A 21,722-nucleotide genomic window follows, 5' to 3' on the forward strand; every position below is an offset into this window, starting at 1 on the left:
TTTTTCAACCCAATAGCGAACAATTGTCACCCGGTGAAATGGCTCATTGTAGCCCATAAAAATTCCATCGATCTTTGTATGCCTCCAAGCAGCGGATTGTAACCATTTCCAGTCAGTGATCCAAGTAAACACAGCCCACACCATTACGGAGCCACCACCAGCTTGCACAGTGTCTTGTTGACAACTTAAGTCCATGGCTTCCTGGGGCCTGCGCTACACTCTAACCCTGCTATCAACTCTTACCAAGTGAAATCGGGACTCATCTGACCGTGTCACGATTTACCTATCGTTTAGGGTCCAATCGATATGGGCACTAGCCCAGGGGAAGCGCTGCAGGCGATGTGCTGCTAGTAAAGACACTCGCGTCCGCTGCCACAGCCCATTAACGCCAATTTCGCCGCACTGTCCTGACGGATACGTTTGTCGTACGTCGCACATTGATTTCTGCCGTTATTTCACGCAGTGTTGCTTGTCTGTTAGCGCCGACAACTCTAGGCAAATGCCGTTACTCTCGGTCGTTAAATAATGGTCTTTGGCCACTGCGTTGTCGGGTGGTGAGAGGTAATGCCTGAAACGTGGTATTCTCGGCACACTCTTGACACTGTGAATCGCAGAATACTGTATTCCCTAACGATTTCCGAGACTAAATGTCCGATGCGCCTAGCTCCAGCTACCATGCCTCGTTCAAAGTCTGTTATTCCTCGTCGTGTAATCACAACGTCGGAAACCATATCATATGAATCACTTGAGCACAAATGACAGCTCCGCCAATGCATTGCCCCTTTATAGCTGCCTACTTCTGCACTGAGTCCCACCACGTCACAGTTGGGTAACCACCAAGGAAGGTAACAATCCAATCCGGAAGAAAACATGTCTATTAAAGGTGTATGTGTTCGTGGTACATCCTGGACAAAAATGCAATCAGGACACAATCTGTAGTTTTGTTAGTAGTATTATTTGTCTTGTAGCGGTGTGAATCGTTGATGGTCACTGGGGAAATCAGGAAACTGTGGAAATTGAGCAAGTGTATTAAGACGAATGCAATGGAAATTGTCTTTTGTAGTACATGAAGAGGTGAAACGGAAAATATTTACGAAATGCGTCTTGCAAATATTTAACGATTTTTTGTACAACACAACAAAAAGGTTGAGGACATTGCTTCACGAATGGAAATCAGGGAGTAAAATACAAATGTTCAAATTATCCACGGGTGTATTTGATTATCAAATACGCCGGGAGAAACTCAAGAATCACAAAATACAATGTGTGTGTAATAAATTTGTAAGACGCGAACTCTGATGTACAACATGGAACGTGAAAGTGGCTTAGAACCCTCATGAAACAAAAGAAAAAGCGGTGGTCATTTTGTGAATGAAATGAATTTGAATGACTGTAAACGTGAGAACACTCTACAGAGATGAGTGACGAAACTGAGGTGGCAATGCCCTAGCCAGCATAATTTTAAACTCGAACAGTTCTCTGCATTTCGACCCCTTTGTTCGGAACGCTTTCGCTCGTTATATGCAAATTAAGACACGTATCTGTCTGGTGAGAGCACACTGCACTCTGCGAAGGTCGACAGCGTCGCGTCTGGGTACGAGGTATTTACACCGACCAGTTCGGACGCCGTTTCCTGACAGGACCCCTCCATGACATCGCCTTCCACTCTGGCGTAAAAGTAAACTTTTGCATGGTTAGGGCACCAGATACCTGAAATATCTATTAGACTACGTGATGTAACAGGCATAGAATTCAAGCTACACAAACTTACGAAATTACTCTTGGCGTGATACGCAAGATGAAGAAGAAAGATACATAAAAAAAGATACTAGTGACATTCTAGGCCATATCGTCATTTTATTGTTTTCCGTATTTCCTTAGTTGCTATTAATTCGTGGAGGTATGTTCCATCTGTGTAATTAATTAAAGGCAGATTGTTAATTGCCATAGGCGTTTCGCTTCTTTTATTTGTGAAGCATCTTCAGTGGCCTGTAATACGTGTTTCCTTTTTATATATATAATAAACGTATTATGTGGTAGTTAATGTTGCGCAGACTAAATAACAACCCACTCAGCAAGCAAAACTATGAAAAAGAATTACAAACACTACAACTCACAGTCACAAACAATGGTTACAACCTCCGTGCAGTACAAAAACTCAGCCATAAACAACTAAAGAAAAATGAAAACAAGCAGAAAACACAAACACCAAAATACCCCAAACACACTACAGCACACACGGAAAAACAAAACAGTAACACTCATGACATGACTAACAGAAAAAATGGCACACTATTACACACAAACACAAAGGACTGCACCAGATAGCAAATATATTAAAGAAACGGGGATTACACATAGCTTACAGAACAAGAAACACACTCCAACCACATTTAACAAACAACAGACAAACCAGATAAATACCAAGGAGCAGGTGTATACCAGCTTCGAGTGCCAAGAAAGTAAATCGCTATAACTGGGGATGACAAGCAGGAACTTTAAAACAAGATATGAATAATATGTAGGAACTTGGAAATATGAAAATAGCCATTCTACCTTCGCCGAAAACCTGATATGGACACGAACCATCCAACATGGAACGTGACATGACAGTTATCAGAGTGAATAATCACAACAAAAAGCTCCTGACCTTGCAAGAAAACTTTCACATACAAAGAGTCATTGCAATGGGAAAGAAAGTACTCAATGACCAAATCCATACAAGCAATAACTCTCTGATCATTGTAGCCACCAGAACAGTAACAGAGATCCGAAATGTAACCAGAAGAAATAATTAATGAATCTTCCACCCCCCCTCTTCTCTCTCGCTCTTTCTCTCCCTCTCTCTCTCTCTCTCTCTCTCACTCTCTCACTCTCTCTCTCTCTCTCTCTCTCTCACACACACACACACACACACACACACACACACACAAACACAAATACAAACGTAAAAAAATCCAACTTTCAAGAAAGAATGACAGCAAATACAGGCGCGCGCGCACACACACACACACACACACACACACACACACACACACACACACACACAAATGAAAAAATCAAACCTCACACACAAAACAAACAAAAGGCGACAGATAAACACACAACAATGCTACACACCGAAAGCATACACATGTTGATCACAAAACGGAAAGTACAAGTGATGTATGCGATGTGTTGCGTCAAATGTGAGTAAAAGAACGCCGCAAATCGGCCAGATGGAGTTTGGAAACTAACGATTACGTCTCCAGAACCACACGCATGAACTAACAGCGCAGAAAATCGTAGGTAACACCGATCGATAATTTCACATCACGAAATTTGTGCTACAAAAGTTGATTCTAAGCTAAAAACCAAGAGAAAAACATACCAAAATGTAACATAGGAACATACTGCAACTACCACATAATACGTTCATTATATGTATAAAAGGAAACATGTATTACAGGCCACTGATGATGCTTCACAAATAAAAGAAGCGAAACGCGTATGGCAATAAACAAACTGCCTTCAATTAGTTGCACAGATGGAACATACCTCCACGAATTCTAAGACACAATCTTCTGGAAAGAGAGAGAGACAGAGAGAGCACAGCTGTAGCTATTCAGCTATTTTTCACGTGTTGCGCATCCAGTTTCCATAACAAACGTTTTCAAAAGTGCTTCTCGCCACTTCACCTTGCAATGAAACAATGAAGTACAGCATGAATGGAGGTCATGTTCCAAACAAGAATAGTTCTCTCCCGCTCAGTTGTAACAAGACACGGAGTAGAGAGTGGTTTTCGTCTGCCTTTAGGTGAAAGGTGTTTACCGCCTGGTGCCCGAAGCCTACTAATAATAAAAGGCGGACGGACGTAAGTAACAGGTAACAAGAACCAAGCGACGTGCGCCGCAAACCGCAGGCTTACAGGCTGGAGTCGGCCGCATACTTGGCTAACCGCAGGCCTGCACGCCTCCTCCTGCGCTTTCTTCACCGTCATCACCGCTTATAAGTGGCGGAGCAACTACTCCAACCTACTTGTTTTGTTAAGGAGCCAAGTGAAGCAAACCTGACGTTTGCTGAACATCTCTGGAGGTGGATGCTAATGATGATGACGTGAACATGTTCTCATCGCTTTGTATATTGAGAGAAGTTCCGACGGTGGCAATAATTCGAGTATTTTTCTAGTTTCCAGAATGAACTATTCACTCTGCACTGACGTGTGTGCTGTTTTGAAACTTCGTGGCAGATTAAACCTGAATGCTAGACCGGGACGTTGACAAGCAAAAGTGAAGTACCAACAAGCCAGTCGTGTGAAAATTACGGAAGAATGGACGCAATGCCATATGAAGCAGCGTTCAGGTATCTGCTCCAAAACAGAACAAGTAAAATTTACACAGTAAATATTTTGTTGATGATGTAGACACATATTCAGCAGAGCGTAAATTATCCGAGCTAGCAGGGGGACACGAGTGTTCCGAAAACTGGGTTATTCGGATAATCTACGTGTATACTTTTATTTACTAACTTTCCAATAAAAACAACATATTTTTATATTAAAATGAACCTCTTTTATTGTTACAAAGGTAAGTACCGTAGGAACGCATGTAGTACATCCTAGTAAACAAAAAATACGCAGTGTCTATGCATTTTGCATGTTTAAAGGTATGTATGAGTTGTGTTAGCGTGAGTAGGTGATGAACGTTGTCTAATTCTACCGAAGTCCTGTTCTGCTGTAAGTTTTTCTTTTTTTTTTTTTTTTTTTGTGCCTGTCTGCGACTCAGTGGTAATAAGGACTATCCTTTTCAGAATAATGTCTGTATTTTGCATGCACAGTACATAAAAACGCTTAAAAATCCTTAATTTTGGTCTGTCTAAGCAAGCCTAACAGCTTACGAGCAGCTAAGTTCAAAAATGGTTCAAATGGCTCTGAGCACTATGGGACTTAACTTCTGAGGTCATCAGTCCCCTAGAACTTAGAACTACTTAAACCTAACCAACCTAAGGACATCACACACACCCATGCCCGAGGCAGGATTCGAACCTGTGACCGTAGCGGTAGCGCGGTTCCAGACTGAAGTGCCTAGAACCGCTCGGGCACCCCGGCCGGCAGCAGCTAAGTCAGACACTTTTTTCAGGACAGAAGTCTGCTGCTGGTGGCTTTCATCTTGAGCTTCATGCGATCGCAAGGCCGTACATGAACAGCTAACTGGATCAGAAGCCGCCAGTAATTTTCATCTTCATTTTTCGGACCGTTAGTTGATGAGATGCTGGCGTCGTCAGTCTGTCGGTGTCGAGGTTTACAATTTCGCTATCCTGGATGATTTAGGGCCCTGGACCTGCGTGGTCTAAACTCTTCCGTTCTTGAACGTTTTCTTCATCATATTCATGGGTACTGAATTTTTTAACCCTGTTAAGAATTTCGGACGTCTTATTCTGTCCGCCATTTCGAGTTTAGCTTTGAAAACTTTTCGCCACACCCAAAATTTAATTCCAGGCTTTTTCCAAATGCTGTTCCTTTACACTTTTCCATGCTGCTCCTATCACGAAGGACGCATGTTTCAAATCAATATTTTTATGATTTCTTAACAGACTTCCTTCTCCCTCTTATGTTTCTAACAATAATTTAAGTAATAATTCTTGTCAGTTATACCGTTCGAAAGTCTCACTAATGGCTTGATCCATGGTTTGTAATAAGGTGGTTACGTTAGGTGGAAGAAGCATCACTTTTATGAACGCATCCTTGTCGTTCACATAAGAGATTAGTTGTTGTATCGTCAGGGAGCAGTAATGCTTTCTCCCTTTTGCCATTTTTAGCTGATGTGCTTCTACAGAAGGTAAAAATCTTCCATTAACGGTTTGGTGAATATCATATTATGCATCCAGGCGCTCTTCTGTGTGGTGAAAACAATAGGTATAGCCTACGTATTAACGAGTTTGAAACACGTGTTTCTTGCTTTTACCAATGGCGAGCATAGGCAGTCAGTGGATACCAGTAGCATTCAGTACAAACTAAAGCAGTATACGATCCCTGCTTATTTTAGGTTCAAAATGGTTCAAATGGCTCTGAGCACTATGGGACTTAACTGCAGAGGTCATCAGTCCCCTAGAACTTAGAACTACTTAAACCTAACTAACCTAAGGACTACCACACACACCCATGCCCGAGGCAAGATTCGAACCTGCGGTCGCGCGGTTCCAGACTGTAGCGCCTAGAACCGCTCGGCCACTCCGACCGGCCTTATTTTAGGGCCAGGTGCTGCTAATTCACGACGTGAACCAAAGATTATTTCTTGGTAAGGCTTTCCAATTGAGCCCATTTTCGTCAGCATTCTAAACATTTTCGACAGTATAATCTTCTTCCCTCAACACGTCACTTAGTTTGATTCTGAAAGAATCAGCAACTTAAGAATCAGCAGACAGTTTTTCTCCTTGTATTTGAAGCTCAAAAAATGCTGTGGCTTGACTTAACACGTTTTAACTAGCCCATGCTTGCTTTAAACTTCGACGGCCCTCGAAGATTTGCATTAACTAGAGATTCCCTTTCTAGTAGAATGGAACCAGACATAGGTTCTCCTTGTGATCTTTTTGTGTTAATCAAACGTTAACTCCATCATATAAATCCGTGTTCGCGGCGAGCTTCGTAGTCTTTGTCTTCTCGATCGAACCAAGCTTAGATATAAAATTTGTGATGCTCGTCTTTTTTATACAAGACCGTAATTTTCGACTTACCAACGTTGTACGTCGTAGGTAACTTGGGTACAGATTACTTTACGCCTTAAAGTTGACGCAAGTGATCGTAACGAAGCGCAAACGGTTACTGTCGTCGGCAACTCGGTGTCGTGGAGAGGCAGTCGGGGAGGGGAGAGGGGGAAGGGAGAGAGGGATGGGGTAGGCTGGAGACGTACGCATTTCGCTTGCAGACCTCTGGTCCTGCATTCCTACATTTAAGTTTGGAGTATGTAATACAAGAGGACTCACTGTCCTCCCCAGTGGTGAGACGGAACACAATCTTTACGTGAAAATACTTCATTCCGTACTACCTTACAAGTACACAAAGTGATATTCAGTAATACATTACAAACTGCCCGCTGGTCGAGACATACGTCTGCTCGCTGCAGCGTCTCCAAGCTGCCTGAGGCGTCTTTTCTCAACGGATGCTCCATAGTACCTGCCATAACGAAGGACCTGGAAAGTCCAGATCCGCATACACAAAATTACAATATTTCGCGAGAGGGAGCGGATTATACTGGATAAATTGACCTGTCCGGTTTGCAAAATGCCGCTAGATGGCACTTGGAGTGGCAGGTGGGTTACTCAACTCAACGAAGGGCAAGTCGGTAGCGGGGGCAGGGTCGCAGAAGTCTTTTGATACCGTTCCTCACAAGCGACTGTTAGTCAAATTCCGTGCATATGGAGTATCGACCTAGTTGTGTGACTGGATTCGTGATTTCCTCTCAGAGAGGTCGCAGTTCGTAGTGATAGACGGTAAATCATCGAGTAGAACGGAAGTGATATCTGGCGTTCCGCAAGGTAGTGTCATGGGCCCTCTGCTGTTCCTGATTTACATAAATGATCTCGGTGATAATCTGAGCAGCCCCCTTAGATGAGGCTGTAATTTACCGTCTAGTAAAATCGTCAGACGATCAATTGCAATAACAAAATGATCTAAAGAGATTTTCTTTATGGTACGAAAAGTGGCAATTGGCACTAAACAAAGAAAAGTGCTAGGTCATCCACATGGGTACTAAAAGAAATCCGATAAGTTTTGAGTATATGATAATATGCACAAATCTAAGGGCTGTCAATTCGACTAAATACCTAGGAATTACAATTACGAGCAACTTAAATTGGAAAGACCACACAGATAATATCGTGGGGAAGGCGGAACAAAGACTGCGCTTTGTTGGCAGAACACTTTAGAAGAACCGACAAACCCACTAAAAAGACAGCCTACATTACACTTGCCCGTCCTCTGCTGGAATACTACTGGGCGGTATGGGATCCTTACCAGGTAGGATTGACGGAGGACATCGATGAAGTGCAAAGAAGGGCAGCTCGTTTCGTGTTATCGCGCAGTAGGGGTGAGAGTGTCACTGATAGGGTACGTGAGTTGGGGTGACAGTCACTGAAACAAAGGCGGTTTTCTTTGTGGCGAGATCTATTTCCGAAATTACAATCGCCAACTTTTTTGTTGACACCCACCTACGTAGGGAGATAATCATCATAATAAAATAACAGAAATCAGAGCTCGAACAGAAAGATTTAGGTGTTCCTTTTTCCCACGCGCCGTTTGAGAGTGGAATGGTAGAGAAGTAATATGAAAATGGTTTGATGAACCATCTGCCAGGCACTTAAGTGTGAATTGCAGAGTACCTTGTAGATGTAGATGCAGATGTAGATGCAGCAACGCTTCGGTTAAGTGGTCATTTGGTTGACTGACGTTCGGATAATCGACGCTCCACTGTATTATTATACAGCAATTTCTGAGATATTATGAACAATAGAAAGAAAACCGTCTTTGCAAAAACTTCACAGCTATTGTCGCACAAAACTGCTGAGGAAAAAAAGTTATGCATCTATGGGGTATAATTTTAAAAAGTGCCTGGATAATAGAATCTTAATTTATTTTTCATACGCACTAGACCGTGAACAAATGTTGAAAAGTGACATAACTCAACGAGTTCTGCCAAACAACAGTGCAAGGGAACGTTTCATTGTTGTGAATGCCGAGTTTCCTTTCATGGTCACTTCTCCCCTACGACTTTGGATTATCGTGTAGAAATTAAGAGAAAAAATTTAAAAATACTTACAGACAAGGAATCTGAGGCTTTGGCATTAGTTAAAGAGCACAAACACCTCTTTATTCTACTGACAAAATTTTTCGAGACAATGTTCCCCACGCGCTCGGTGCCGTAGCATCTAGATCTAAATCGTATAGAACTGGTCGAAAATTTTGAAAATAATAAGACCCGTAGTTGTAATGCGTCACGCGTCTCACCCCCTAACCAAAATAAATAAAGGCTGATACTTTTGCATCTAATAAAAAAATTCCATGTATCAAGTTGTTCCGACGTGAGGCTACTTTGGTGACTTGACTGTAAGTCAATTTCGATGCTTTTATGTTCAAGAAGCTTTCCAGTTGGCCTCACGACGCTGACTGTACCATCTTCCTGCTATTTCCACCAGAAAACAATTTGAAGTGATCGTCGGGATACGAACCAGGGACCTCAGCGTTTCTGGCAAGAATGATAATCACCAGTCCAAGCAATCAGCTTGTTCTGGCAGCTGTGCTGTTTGCTTATAGTGTTGTGGAATTAGAAGTTGAATTTACATCTTTTAGATTACACTGATTTATCATGGAACCGAAGTTTAACGAGTTCCTTTTAGCAGTCATGTGGATAACCTCACACTTTTCGTTATTTGGGGTCAACTGCCACGTTTCGCACCATTCAGATATCTTTTCTAAATCGCTTTGCAGTTTGTTTTAATCTTATGATAACTTCATTAGTCGATAAACGACAGCGTCATCTGCAAATAACCGAAGACGGCTGCTCAGATTGTCTCCCAAAGCGTTTATATAGATAAGGAACAGCAAAGGGCCTATAACACTACCTTGGGGAACGCCAGAAATCACTTCTGTTTTACTCGATGACTTTTCGTCAGTTACTACGAACTGTGACCTCTCTGACAGGAAATCATTCCATAAGCACGCAATTTCACTCCGAGCCGCTTGTGTGGTACAGTGTCAAAAGCCTTCCTGAAATCCAGAAATATGGAATCGATCTGAATTCCCTTGTCAACAGCACTCAACACTTCATGTGAATAAAGAGCTAGTAGTGTTCCACAGGAACGGTGTTTTCTAAACCGATGTTGACTGTGTGTTTCTTCAAGGTAATTCATAATGTTCGAACACAATATATGTTCCAAAATCCTGCTGCATATCGATGTTAACGATAGGGGCCTGTAATTTAGTGGATTACGCCTGCTACCTTTCTTGGATATTGGTGTGACCTGAGACATGTCTTTCCCTTTCGGAAGTACAGAATAAATCTGAGACAGTGTGCTAACCACTGTATCGATTCGCTCGATGCTAGATCTGAGGCATGTCTTTCCCTTTCGGAAGTATAGAATAACTACTCAACACTTGAAAGGTTTTCTTCCACGCGCCACACGCCTTTTCTAAATTGTAGCAAGAAGACAACCTACGGCGTACAGAGTCACTCCGCGTGCACGCTGACTGTGAGACACTGTGACTGGGGAGGAAACTGAAAACATAATGAAATCAGCTGGCGAGGATTCGAGCAAAGAGTCAGCATTATCTTGCGTAACTGAAACAGCAGACAACTGCGAAACCTTGTTCAATATTTTATGAAATATCCTCCAGTTATCGCTCAGTATTTTAGACAAGGTGAGCAGACCTGGAAGCGGCACTAACGCGTGTTTGGAACGCTACTCGCTCTCGGTAGCAGCGCCACTAACATAAGCAGAAGCGTTGCTTGCGAACCATTGGGCGACGTTGCCGTGTGTTGGCCCAGAGTGAAGTCGGCAGGTGTGTCGGCCGGTGGCAGTAAGCAGTAGTGATGCAGCAGTGACTGGGGCGCCAGCCAGTGTGGCGGGGCCGCGTCCCCATTATGACGCGTCACTGGCTGCTGCCGCCGCTGTTGCTGGAGTTGCCGCAGGACCTCGCTGCCTGCTGCCTGCCGGCTGGTGTTTGTTTTGTCGTTAGCACACCCGGCTGGCTGGCCGACCCGGCACTCCTGTGCTGCGAAAGTTGGGCTGGCAGCCGGCCTGCAGCCCGTGTTTATTTAAACACGCGCACAAACAGGGTGTCCCGAGGGAAGCACCGCCCTGCCGACAAACCGGCCTGAGACTGAGCTGCGCCGCTAGCGATCATTTCATTAAGCCGAGTACCGGCTAACAGTGTCTTCTTTTATGTAAACAACAATAGAATGTTTATATACTGCTGATCATTAAAACTGGAGAACCAGGAATGATAACAAGTAAAAAATTACAACTACTGTGAATACACTGTAAGGAAGGCTACATGCTGTGGCCGAGCGGTTCTAGGCGCTTCAGTCCGGAACCGCGCTGCTGCTACGGTCGCAGGTTCGAATCCTGCCTCGGGCATGGATGTATGTGATGTCCTTAGGTTAGTTAGGATGAAGTAGTTCTAAGTCTAGGGGACTGATGACCTCAGATGGTAAGTCCCGTAGTACTTAGAGCCATTTGAATCATTTGAAAGCTGCATGATAAAATTCTGCAGGTAAATGTCGTGTGACTAGGGCCTCCCATTTGGTAGATCGTTCGCCGGGTTCAAGTCTTTTGATCTGACGCCACTGTGCGACTTGCGCGTTGATGGGGATGAAATGATGATGATTAGGACAACACAACACCCAGGCCCCGGCCCGTAGGATTGACATTCTGCCGCGCTGACCGCTTTTTTCTCTCTCTCTCTCTCTCTCCTTTTTTTTTTTTTTTTTTTTTTTTTTTTTTTAGGGGCCTCCCGTCTCCCCTTCTAGCCCTTCCATTCGCTCTCCTTCAAGCACCTTCTTCGGCGAGCTTCAATACACCACTTTCTTTAATGGGTTATGAAACTGAATTGCATCTTGAAGACAATGTTAGAAAATTGTAATCCGAATAGATTACCGTGAAAATAACTCTCACTATTATACTGTTGACTGCATCAACGGAACGCAAAATATTCTTCCATTAGAATTTAAACTAAAATGAGAGAGAAGCAAAAGTAAAATTAAGAGAGGAAATTAAACTTCTTCAGTGATGCATATGCATTAGAATAGTTTTCCCTACTATGCTTGTGCTGTGGCATGACTCCTGTTACTTTCTGGGAAACATGCTTTTTCGGGGTTCTGTTGAGGCCTTCACGGCTACCGTAGCGGCCCCGGGGCACACGAAGTCCCCACCGTACTTCACCCTCATCAGCAATCCCCTACTTTGGCAGTCTATCTTGTTCCGTCGATTTTATATTATTTAGATATTAACCGATGCCTTGTTTCTGAAACAAAATTTGCATCATATTCCCGAACTTCTTTTTATGGTCTTTGTTCCGGTATATTTTGAAGTATTCATCTTTCATATATTCTCGATATTCTTGTATATTGTCATTACCTTTGTTGTTGACAACATAGTCAAAATTTCAGAATAGCCACAAGATGACATTGTTTTTTTGTGGTGGAAAGGAAACTTCTTCTGGGAAGAGTATATCGTGTAGTGTGATCCCTCTTCCATCGGTCTGTTTGAGAAAAGCGATTTGCAATACAATGTCATTCCAAATATTCTTGTATCCATTACAGATGAAGCGATGCGTTAAGGAGTCCAAATTGTGACATTTTTGGCACACATTGGTTGCATGTAGTCCTATTGAATACAATTTTTCATTGGTACTAATGATGTTGTTGACAACTCTGTACCATGACGCTTGCACTTCCGTAGTCAGTGTTTTGTTATTTATATTAGTCCATATTTTTTCCCAGTTTTTGCTGGGATACTACCACTCAGCTACCGGAGGCGGACATTTTGTAGGTGATTTCTGGATATACTGCGTCCGAAATTTAGTGCCCGGAGCTGCCACCTTTGGCAGGGAAAATGGCTCTAGCTCGGTTGGACATAGCGTCGATGTGAGCTTGGACGACAGATGCAGGTACGTCGTTCCACACCAGAGTTCACCAGTCGTAGCGGATGACGAATAACGACTTGTCAGTCTAAAACAAATGACTAGATGTTTTCAATTGGTGAGAGATCTGAAGGAGGTGATAGGTGGGGAGTAGTGGAACAACCTGTGTATCGAGGTCCGTTAAGGCCCTCGTAAGCGATCAACCATTTTGTCAAACATAACTATGCTTGACAAATATTTCCCCGTTAACGGTGCAGTTTGACGAGTTTGTCAAGCATCTTTTACGTGTATGCGATAAATTTTGATTGACAGAAAGTTTGAAAAGATGGCAGACGTTTTTTGTGTCGACGTTTCGCTGCATATGTTTAGTGAAAACTGGTTTTCTAACGATTTATCTCACTGTGTCGTTCGTTTCCACTACTGTGAAAACTCCGATCAGGTATAAAAATAAAATGGCACTGACAGATACCAAATTGGTAGAGGTACCACATCTTTGTCAGCCGTGCAGTACGCATGAAGAGGCTGTGAGTAAAATCAATAGTAATCTACGTATAGAACGACATATAAGAGAAGTGGAATGAAATAAAGGAAACTGAAGTTCTCTGGTTCTTCTGCGGACGGTATGGGTTATTATGTTCACACATTGTGGTATTTTAAGTACCTGTCCTTAAAGGACCAAGTAGAAGATTTTCGCATACTTGTGTCTTCTTCTTCAGTGTGAGGGTGAAGCAAAGCTAAACAAGTTGTTTAACGTTTTACTGTCCATCTGCAGAAAGTCGGTGTAAACATCAGGTTTTCAATTGTATATTTCTCATTTTAAATCATTCCCTGTACTGTGTCTTATTTTCTTTTTCTGTAAACAAAGTGCCAGAGGCAATGTAAGAAATGCGTTATCTGCCTAGTAAGATTTATAAAGTTCATTGTCCATTCGAGAGACAGCGCACAGTCTGGATGGAAGGATCTTAATTGTGGTCCCTCTCTTTTGAGCCCAACCCGACGGATACCTATGGTAGATCGGGGAAAACCACCGTTCAGGTCGTGTTGCCGGCGGGGCCGGGAGGTGCTTGTACATGATGTACTCTACTAGGAGCCCTGTAGGCTCAACACAAACCGTTAGCGTCATTACCTTATTACGTTTACCACAAGTATCCTTTCATTAGCAACTTTGAGCCAAGCATAAAATCAGTTACCTCTCTATTGTATATCGTAAATAGTTTAGCAGGCTGGACATGGAGGTCTTAGTCTTAGTCTCTAGCTTTAACGTACCCTGATCTCTTCTAGTTAAGTTAGTTTTTAGGATGGTAGATGTTAAAGGCATGGTGAGCGACGGCCAATATCTTGAGGGTCATTCCAAGACCCGGGCCGCCGCCCACAACCAGGTGACGGGCAATAGTATACCTATCCCTTCTCTATTCAATTCTCTCCCTTCCTTCTTCCTAAATATTTAATTTCGTTTTGTTTATTAATATCTCACTTGATTTTGTATTAGTTATAAGTTTTTCTAATGCTGCACAAAAAAAAGATATCAAATGGATGTAAACAAATAGAGCGAGCCCGCCTCCACGTGGCGGGACACGGGCAACGGTGTGAGTGGGGACGGGAGCCGGTGTGGTGTTACTTTCAGTCACTCCGGACCCCGGACCCCGGACCCAGTCACAGCGGCTAAGTGGCAACATACGACCCACCACCCACCATAAGAAATTAGACGGTGGGTCATAAAATATAAGCAGCTAGTGAAAAAAAAAGGATGTCCATTCGAAGAAACCTGGTGTAATCATCCGGTTCTGAGAGTAAAGTTTCCTTTACCAAATTTTCATGGCTAAATCTGTCATTTTAATTCATTCCCTGGATCAGAGTCTTATTTCTTCTTCTTCTTCTTTAAACACAGTGCCGAAGTCAATGCCAGGACTGCTTTGTCTGCATTTGTGGCCGTCCTTACTACTCTCAAAATACACACGAAAACGAAAAGCGCATGCTTCAAAGTGAGGTTAAACTGACAAATATAGTTTGAACGTGTATGGCCTTGCATAGCAAATCCGTGGCTAGGTAAGATCGATTTTGTCAAACACGCTTGATGCTTTACGGGGCCTTTAGGACAGCACAGGCAAATGTGCTTCTTGTTTTAACTTGTTAGAAGATAACGCCATAGAGAATGTGAAGACAGGTGACATCCACCGGTCGCGTCTGAAATGTAGCAGCTGTAAGAACCAGAGGTGACCGTGTTGTGCACGCCAAGATACCCCACACCATCACTCCAACAACGATAACAAATGCAAACTGGCAACGTCCGTTCCCCTCGAAGCCTCCGTAGTGCTAATGTACGCAGAACTTGGACTGTTCGTCTTTATCCAACAAACAACTGAGGGCATGGGCTACAAGTGCCAAGTACTACGCTGAGATGACGATCCGCATCAAACCAGTCAGAAACTGGTGCCCAAAAACAAAATGTCCTGGAACTACACCGAGCTTGTATTCAGTCTTCAAGGGGTTGTCGTCGAAGAGACAGGGGCCCTGTCTTCCGTCATCTCTTATCGTATAATTGTAGTACCACACATAGGTGACCCATAGGTGTCGGTAATCTGTGACAATCAACGACAAAGTAGATGCCGAAATCTCAGATTGCCAAAAGAGATGGCGAATTGGACAGATGATGCAATAGTATTGTGGAGGAGCGTAGTCTGAATATCAAATAAATAATGGAAAGGAAGAGATCTTATTTACGAATTTTAAGCACTTCAGTCTTACTCATCTACTGTACAGTTCGCTTCTTCGGCCATGATGATTGGTAACGAAATATTCAGTATGAAATTTAAAGGTGTTGGTAATGAGAAGAATAATGAAAACAATAGCATCCCAAGGTTTAGCGAAAGCTACCGGTACGACAGTGGAGCTTGGCGTACGGGGATTTCAATTATTTTCCTCCACAATGCGACGCTAGGGTGTTACCTGATATGCTACCATACTACATTATCTTCCAGTAATGTGGAAGGTCATCATCGTTAAAAAAATCTATACAATATTTTTAACGAATCGTCGTGCCCCTCGGCGCCGTTCAAATGGCTCTGAGCACTATGGGACTTATCAGTCCCCTACACTTAGAACTACTTAACTTAACTAACCTAGGGACATCACACACATCCATACCCGAGACAGGATTCGAACCTGTGAGCGTACCGGTTGCGCGGTTCCAGACTGAAGCGCCTAGAACCACTGGGCCACAGCGGCCGGCGCGCCGTTCAATAATTCAATCAGAGAAAGAATTCTGCAGCAATATTTCACATGGTACCGATATGTCAACACAAGTAGTAAATAGTGGGAACGGATGCTATCAAAGTTTTTAGTAGAGAAAAACATATATTCATTATTATTATTATCATTTGGCGTAACAGAACACAAAAATTCACAAAGACTTTGCAGGTGACTCTTTAAATTTGAGAACTAGATATCAGGCTTAGGTGACACTTCATGCAAGTCTTTTAGACGAACTTCCTTAGCGTTAAGCGGGAGGTTCTCCGCAATACGTCGTATTGTCTGTTCCTCTGCACCACAGTAGCTCGCAGAACTTTCACAATAATGCCACTTATTCAAAATGTGGCCACACCTCCCTTGTTCCGATGCGGTAGACCATTCCTGACGGGGAAAATCAAACCCTGCAAACTTTGTTGTTGTGTTTTGAATTATTTGGGCGTTCTGGTGTAGGTGCTCATTCCAGCGATGTTCCCACTTTTCGGTGACCCGAAGATCTGCGTGACTTCAGAGATATAATGTGTGGATTCTGGAAAGCGCTACTTAGAAATGAAAATGTATGCTAATCTGTGTTTTTAACAAAATATATCCTGCCAGTTTTTCTTCTAAGGCCCAGAAGAGCAATATTGGACAGAATAGGCAACCACTTAATGGGAGTAGATTAGACAGTGCCACTGCCAATGTTGTCCCTCCGGACTCTCTTCACGACTGTACCGAATTGTATAATCTGAATTGGGCCACTTCTGTCGCCACTTCACAACTGGGCATCTCTCATAAGTGAGAATGCAGGCTTTCTCGGCGAATCTCGATGGTAAAATCTTCTCGGGTTGACAGCACTATGGGACTTAACTGCTGAGGTCATCAGTCCCCTAGAACTTAGAACTACTTAAACCTAACTAACCTAAGGACATCACACACCTCCATGCCCGAGGCAGGATTCGAACCTGCCACCGTAGCGGTTGTGCGGTTCCAGACTGTCGCGCCTAGAACCGCCCGGCCACTCCGACCGGCTCCGGTTGACAGCTGAGTCAATGTGTCTTCTCCGACAACGTTTCAGCAAGTTTCTTACTTGCAATCTTCAGGCGAAATCTGAAGATGGCAAGTAAGAAACTTGTTGAAATATTGCCAGAGAATGACACATTGACTAGTCTGTAAACCCGAGAAGATTCTATCATCTCTCATAAGATTTCGCGTTATTGCATGGCAGCATCCTAAAACAGTCCCACGTGAACTATGTGGTTCTTTGAGCCACACTGTCCTCCGTGCCGCTAGACATAGCACATAGAGGTACCCTTTTCAGACTGCTGTAGGTGCGCTTGAATGTTAGGTGATCCAAAACACAGCTGATACGGATACTGAGCACACCGTCATGACATGACTACAGGGCCCTGATACAAATTTCTTCTACGCACGTTTCGATGCTTTACTGTACCGATGAAGCAAATGAAAGGAAAATATGATGAATATATGTTTTTCTTTTCCTCCAGTCGGCCGTAATACCAGAGAATGGCGCAACTAATGTTTCTTCTTTCAACAAGAAACAAAGGAAGATTAGTGTCTGACGGTACGTCGCTGACGAGGCAGCTAGAAACTTATCTCAGTCATGGATTGGAGAAGGAAATCGGCTGTGGGCTTTGAAAGGAACCGTCATGACATACTTTGTCTTAAGCAGTTTAGAAAAATCAGTAATAGAAAACTACTGGACAGTTTAACACGATCACATTTTTGGGCTGTAGGTGATACTTAAAAATTTCTTGACAGATTGAATGTGAGGTGTGGTACCATTAAAAAAACACTCAGGCAAAAATTACTAAGGGACGGAATGTTAAAATTTTATGAAGTTATGACAGTTCTCTGTGGACTCTAAGGAAGTGAAAAATGTACTGTTACCTTTAAAACATATAGTAGACTCCACGCAGTCGAGAAGAGATATTTGAGAACCGTCTAGTAAGTGAAAGAGACGGGTTAAAAATATGAGACCTTCCAGAAGAACGTAGCAGTACAGAAAAGAACTGGAAGAACGGATAGAAGGGATAGGAGGTGACTGCATTGCAGAACAAGTTCTACAGTAGAATCCTTAAGGGAGAAGAGACATGATGGGTGAATCAAGAAGTTTTAACGGACCTATTGGTCTAACGCTTGAGGGAGAAGAAAAAGAGGAAATCAAGAAAAATCTAAATTCAGATGGTTGTAGAGTGATTTGGATCTGTCACTCCGCCATCCCGTCGGTTTATTTCAAGGTAGGGGTCTCTGCTCGCCCTATGGATATATCGTTAGTTAACGATGTACAGCTTTAGTCAGCTAAAGACGCACAGCGATGCTTGCTGGACTGACCTCCACTCGGCAGTTGTAGCTTCTGGTCACTGGAAAGCGACCAGAAGAAGTGTGACTGGCGTGAGGTAAAGATTGCCGTGGCTGATAGCGAACAGTGGTCTCGGCAACAGGGGCCGCCCCCCGGCCGGTCATGATTCGTGCGTGACGGCTGGCGGCAGCTGCCTGCCGCCCGCGAGGCATGCTTCCCGCCGTGCCGGCTCTGGGCAGCAGTAGCCGCGGGAGTGGACGCATCACGCTCTCACCATTTAAAGTCGATTTTACACCAGCTACTTTCTTGCCAAAATCGGCTTTTCGTCCTAGGTGCACTTCAAGCGCTTGCACGAAAATCAGCCGCCAACCACGTCCTTCGTGGATCAGTGATGTCAACGATCAGCTGACTGTGCCGAATGTGGAGTTCTAAAATACTGAGCATGCTGCAGACTGTGCACAGGGACAGGCTTCGTCTGCTAACGTAGGTAGTGAAGCTCCTCTTGCCGAACTCAATCCTTTAGTAGCAATGGATTTTGTCAAACCAAACACCTTTCAGCCTTATAAATTGCCAAATTATTATTTTATTGGACTAGCAGTTTCGGCGATATATTATGCCATCTTCAGGAGCCCCGACCGACGGTTAGCATGATTCCCGTCTTCGGCCCAGTTGAAATAGGGGCCAGGATTCACTGACTGGTAACCAGATTTTTGAGACACCGATCTCTTCAAACATCACCTGCCGACAGGTCGCCTCCGGACCGAATCTACCGGCCGGATTAACGACGAAGGTCAGCTCGATTAGATCGGTACTGAACTGATACCCACGTTCCGCCACAGTTGCACGTTTCACAAACACTTCGAATACGATCTCACACCTTCACAAGGGTAAAAATACATATGTGTGGTTCTAAGTAGGCTGTTTAGGTTTTTATGCTGGTAACGCCACGTAGCGCTCTGTATGAAAATCACTGACTGTGCTGTCTGCAGTCTGTGGCTGGTTGAACTCATTGTTTGAATATTCGCTTGTGTGGTGTTGGGCAGTTCGATGTGAACAGCGCTTAGCGTTGTGAGTTGGAGGTGAGCCGCCAGCAGTGGTGCATGTGGAGAAAGAGATGCCAGAGTATATATATATATATATAATTTTGACATCCAATTAAACAAATTTCCTTTTTCTGACGGACAGACGTCCAGATACGTATATATATATATATATATATATATATATATATATATATATAATGACTTTTGAACGCTATTACGGTAAATACATTGTTTGTTCTCTATCAAAATCTTTGATTTGCTAACTATGCCTATCAGTAGTTTGTGCCTTCAGTAGTTAGAAACTTTTATTTAGTTGGCAGTATTGGTGGTCGCTGTATTGCAGTAGTTCGAGTAACGAAGATTTTTTTGAAGTAAGTGATTCATGAAAGGTATAGGTTATTGTTAGTCAGGGCCATTCTTTTGTAGGGATTATTGAAAGTCAGACAGCGTTGCACTAAAAAAAAATATTGTGTGTCAGTTTAGTGATGATCAGAATAAGTAAAGAGAGAACTTTCTGAGTACGTTCAGTTTTACTCAGCTGTCTTTGTATCAAATAACGTAGAAGTTTACCAGCACAGTAATTCATAATTTTTCTAACTGGACGTTTCAGGGTAGACAAACTCCGTCCACAAGCGGAAGGGTTGGCAGTAGGAAGGGCCAGTGCCAAATCCAGATTAACATGCCAACTCCACAAAGATACGGGATAAGACCAAGAGAAAGAAGAAGAAGAAGATCCTGAGAAAAAAATCAAGAGGCGTGCCCAGAAGATCTGTATTACAAAGTGGTATCAGTAGGGGTAACTGCAGCAACTAAACCAAATGGTAAAGGTGGCTCGCGACAGAGATGGAGGATGACATCGACAAGTTCCTGCAGATGACATCAAACTGTATTCTGATATCCTCCTACCACGTCTAGAACGACAGCAAAACTGACGCTTACGATCATGTAAATTATCTGAGAAATAATATGCGTTTTGAGAGCAAACGCGTCGTCCAATGGGGCAGCCGCCGCGCCTCCACGGCTGCAGGTACAGTGGCCGGCGTTTAGCCAGCGAGTGCCCGTGCCAGCACCGCCCAGTGGGCGCAGGTGGGCAAGCACTGTCATAAGCCCCGAGGAGCAGCCCCCGAAGCGCCGCCGTTACGCGCTATTTTGTAGAGCAAACAACCGCCACCAGTTGGCTCGTATTTCGCGGCGGCGTGCTTCATTACGGGCGCGGGACGGCGTACAAGCCAGCCTGCCGGCTCGTTACGCGACGGAAGGCGGCAGTTAGGGGTCCAAACGGCCTGTGAGCGACGCTGTTTACCTCGCTCCAGCCCACGCTGCAGCCGCCCATTGCACGGCCCTCACAACTCAGCTTGCGCTCCTGGCGGCCTGCTGATTACATCTCAGACTCTGGCTCCTATGACGGAAAGGCTAATACTGCCGATATTTGACTGACGACTGTTGAAACCTTATAAAAGCTGCAGTAACATTTACTCTGGACTAGAGACCCGACCCGGTCTCGCGCAGGCAGCATTAAGGGTCTGCGGCCAGACGACTTCAATGTCGTAGCGTATTTTGTTTGAGGGCCACGAATTAAATCCAGAGAACAACGTTAAGTAAGTAAATATCATCACACTTCGCATCGTTCCTGTGAAACACAACTAGCTCATTATTCACATTAAGTGTTGAGTGCTATTGACAAGGGATTTCAGATCGATTCCGTATTTCTGGATTTCCGGAAGGCTTTTGACACTGTACCACACAAGTGGCTCGTAGTGAAATTGCGTGCTTATGAAATATCGTCTCAATTATGTGTCTGGATCTGTGATTTCCTGTCAGAGAGGTCACAGTTCGTTGTAATTGACGGAAAGTCATCGAGTAAAACAGAAGTGTTATAGGCCCTTTGCTGTTCCTTATCTATATAAAGATTTGGGAGACAATCTGAGCTGCCGTCTTCGATTGTTTGCAGATGACGCTCCCGTTCATCGACTAATAAAGTCATCAGAAGGTCAAAACAAACTGCAAAACGATTCAGAAGAAATATCGAAATGGTGCGAAAAGTGGCAGTTGACCTTAAATAACGAAAAGTATGAGATCATCCACATGAGTGCTAAAAAGAACGCGTTAAACGTCGGTTACACGATAAATCAGTCTATTCTCAAAGCTGTAAATTCATCTAAATACCTAGGAATTACAATTACGAACAACTTAAATTGGAAGGAACACATAGAAAATGTTGTGGGGAAGGCTAACCAAAAACTGCGTTTCATTGGCAGGACACTTAGAAAATGTAACATACCTGCTAAGGAGACTGCCTACACTACGCTTGTCCGTCCTCTTTTAGAATACTGTTGCGCGGTGTGGCATCCTTACCAGATAGGACTGACTGATTACATCGAAAAAGTTCAAAGAAAGGCAGCACGTTTTTTATTATCGCGAAATATGGAAGAGTGTCACAGAAATGATACAGGATTAGGGATGGACATCATTAAAAGAAAGGCGTTTTTCGTTGCGACGGAATCGTCTCACGAAATTC

At 43.6% G+C, this 21,722-nt stretch overlaps 1 protein-coding gene across 1 annotated transcript in view; it reads right to left on the reverse strand.

The window, feature by feature from the left end:
* The window catches only part of LOC126474537 (uncharacterized), a 183,120-nt gene extending 162,583 nt beyond the window's left edge, over positions 1-20,537 (reverse strand). The window contains exons 1-2 of the mRNA XM_050102009.1: positions 20,413-20,537; positions 10,487-10,770 (exon numbers count right to left, since the gene is read on the reverse strand). Coding sequence (XP_049957966.1) covers positions 10,487-10,770; positions 20,413-20,537 — 409 coding nt within the window. The remainder of the gene's footprint in view (positions 1-10,486; positions 10,771-20,412) is intronic.
* Positions 20,538-21,722: the final 1,185 nt, after the last annotated feature.

Source organism: Schistocerca serialis, chromosome 4 (genome assembly GCF_023864345.2).
Source record: "Schistocerca serialis cubense isolate TAMUIC-IGC-003099 chromosome 4, iqSchSeri2.2, whole genome shotgun sequence".
In the NCBI taxonomy this organism is placed as follows: domain Eukaryota; kingdom Metazoa; phylum Arthropoda; class Insecta; order Orthoptera; family Acrididae; genus Schistocerca; species Schistocerca serialis.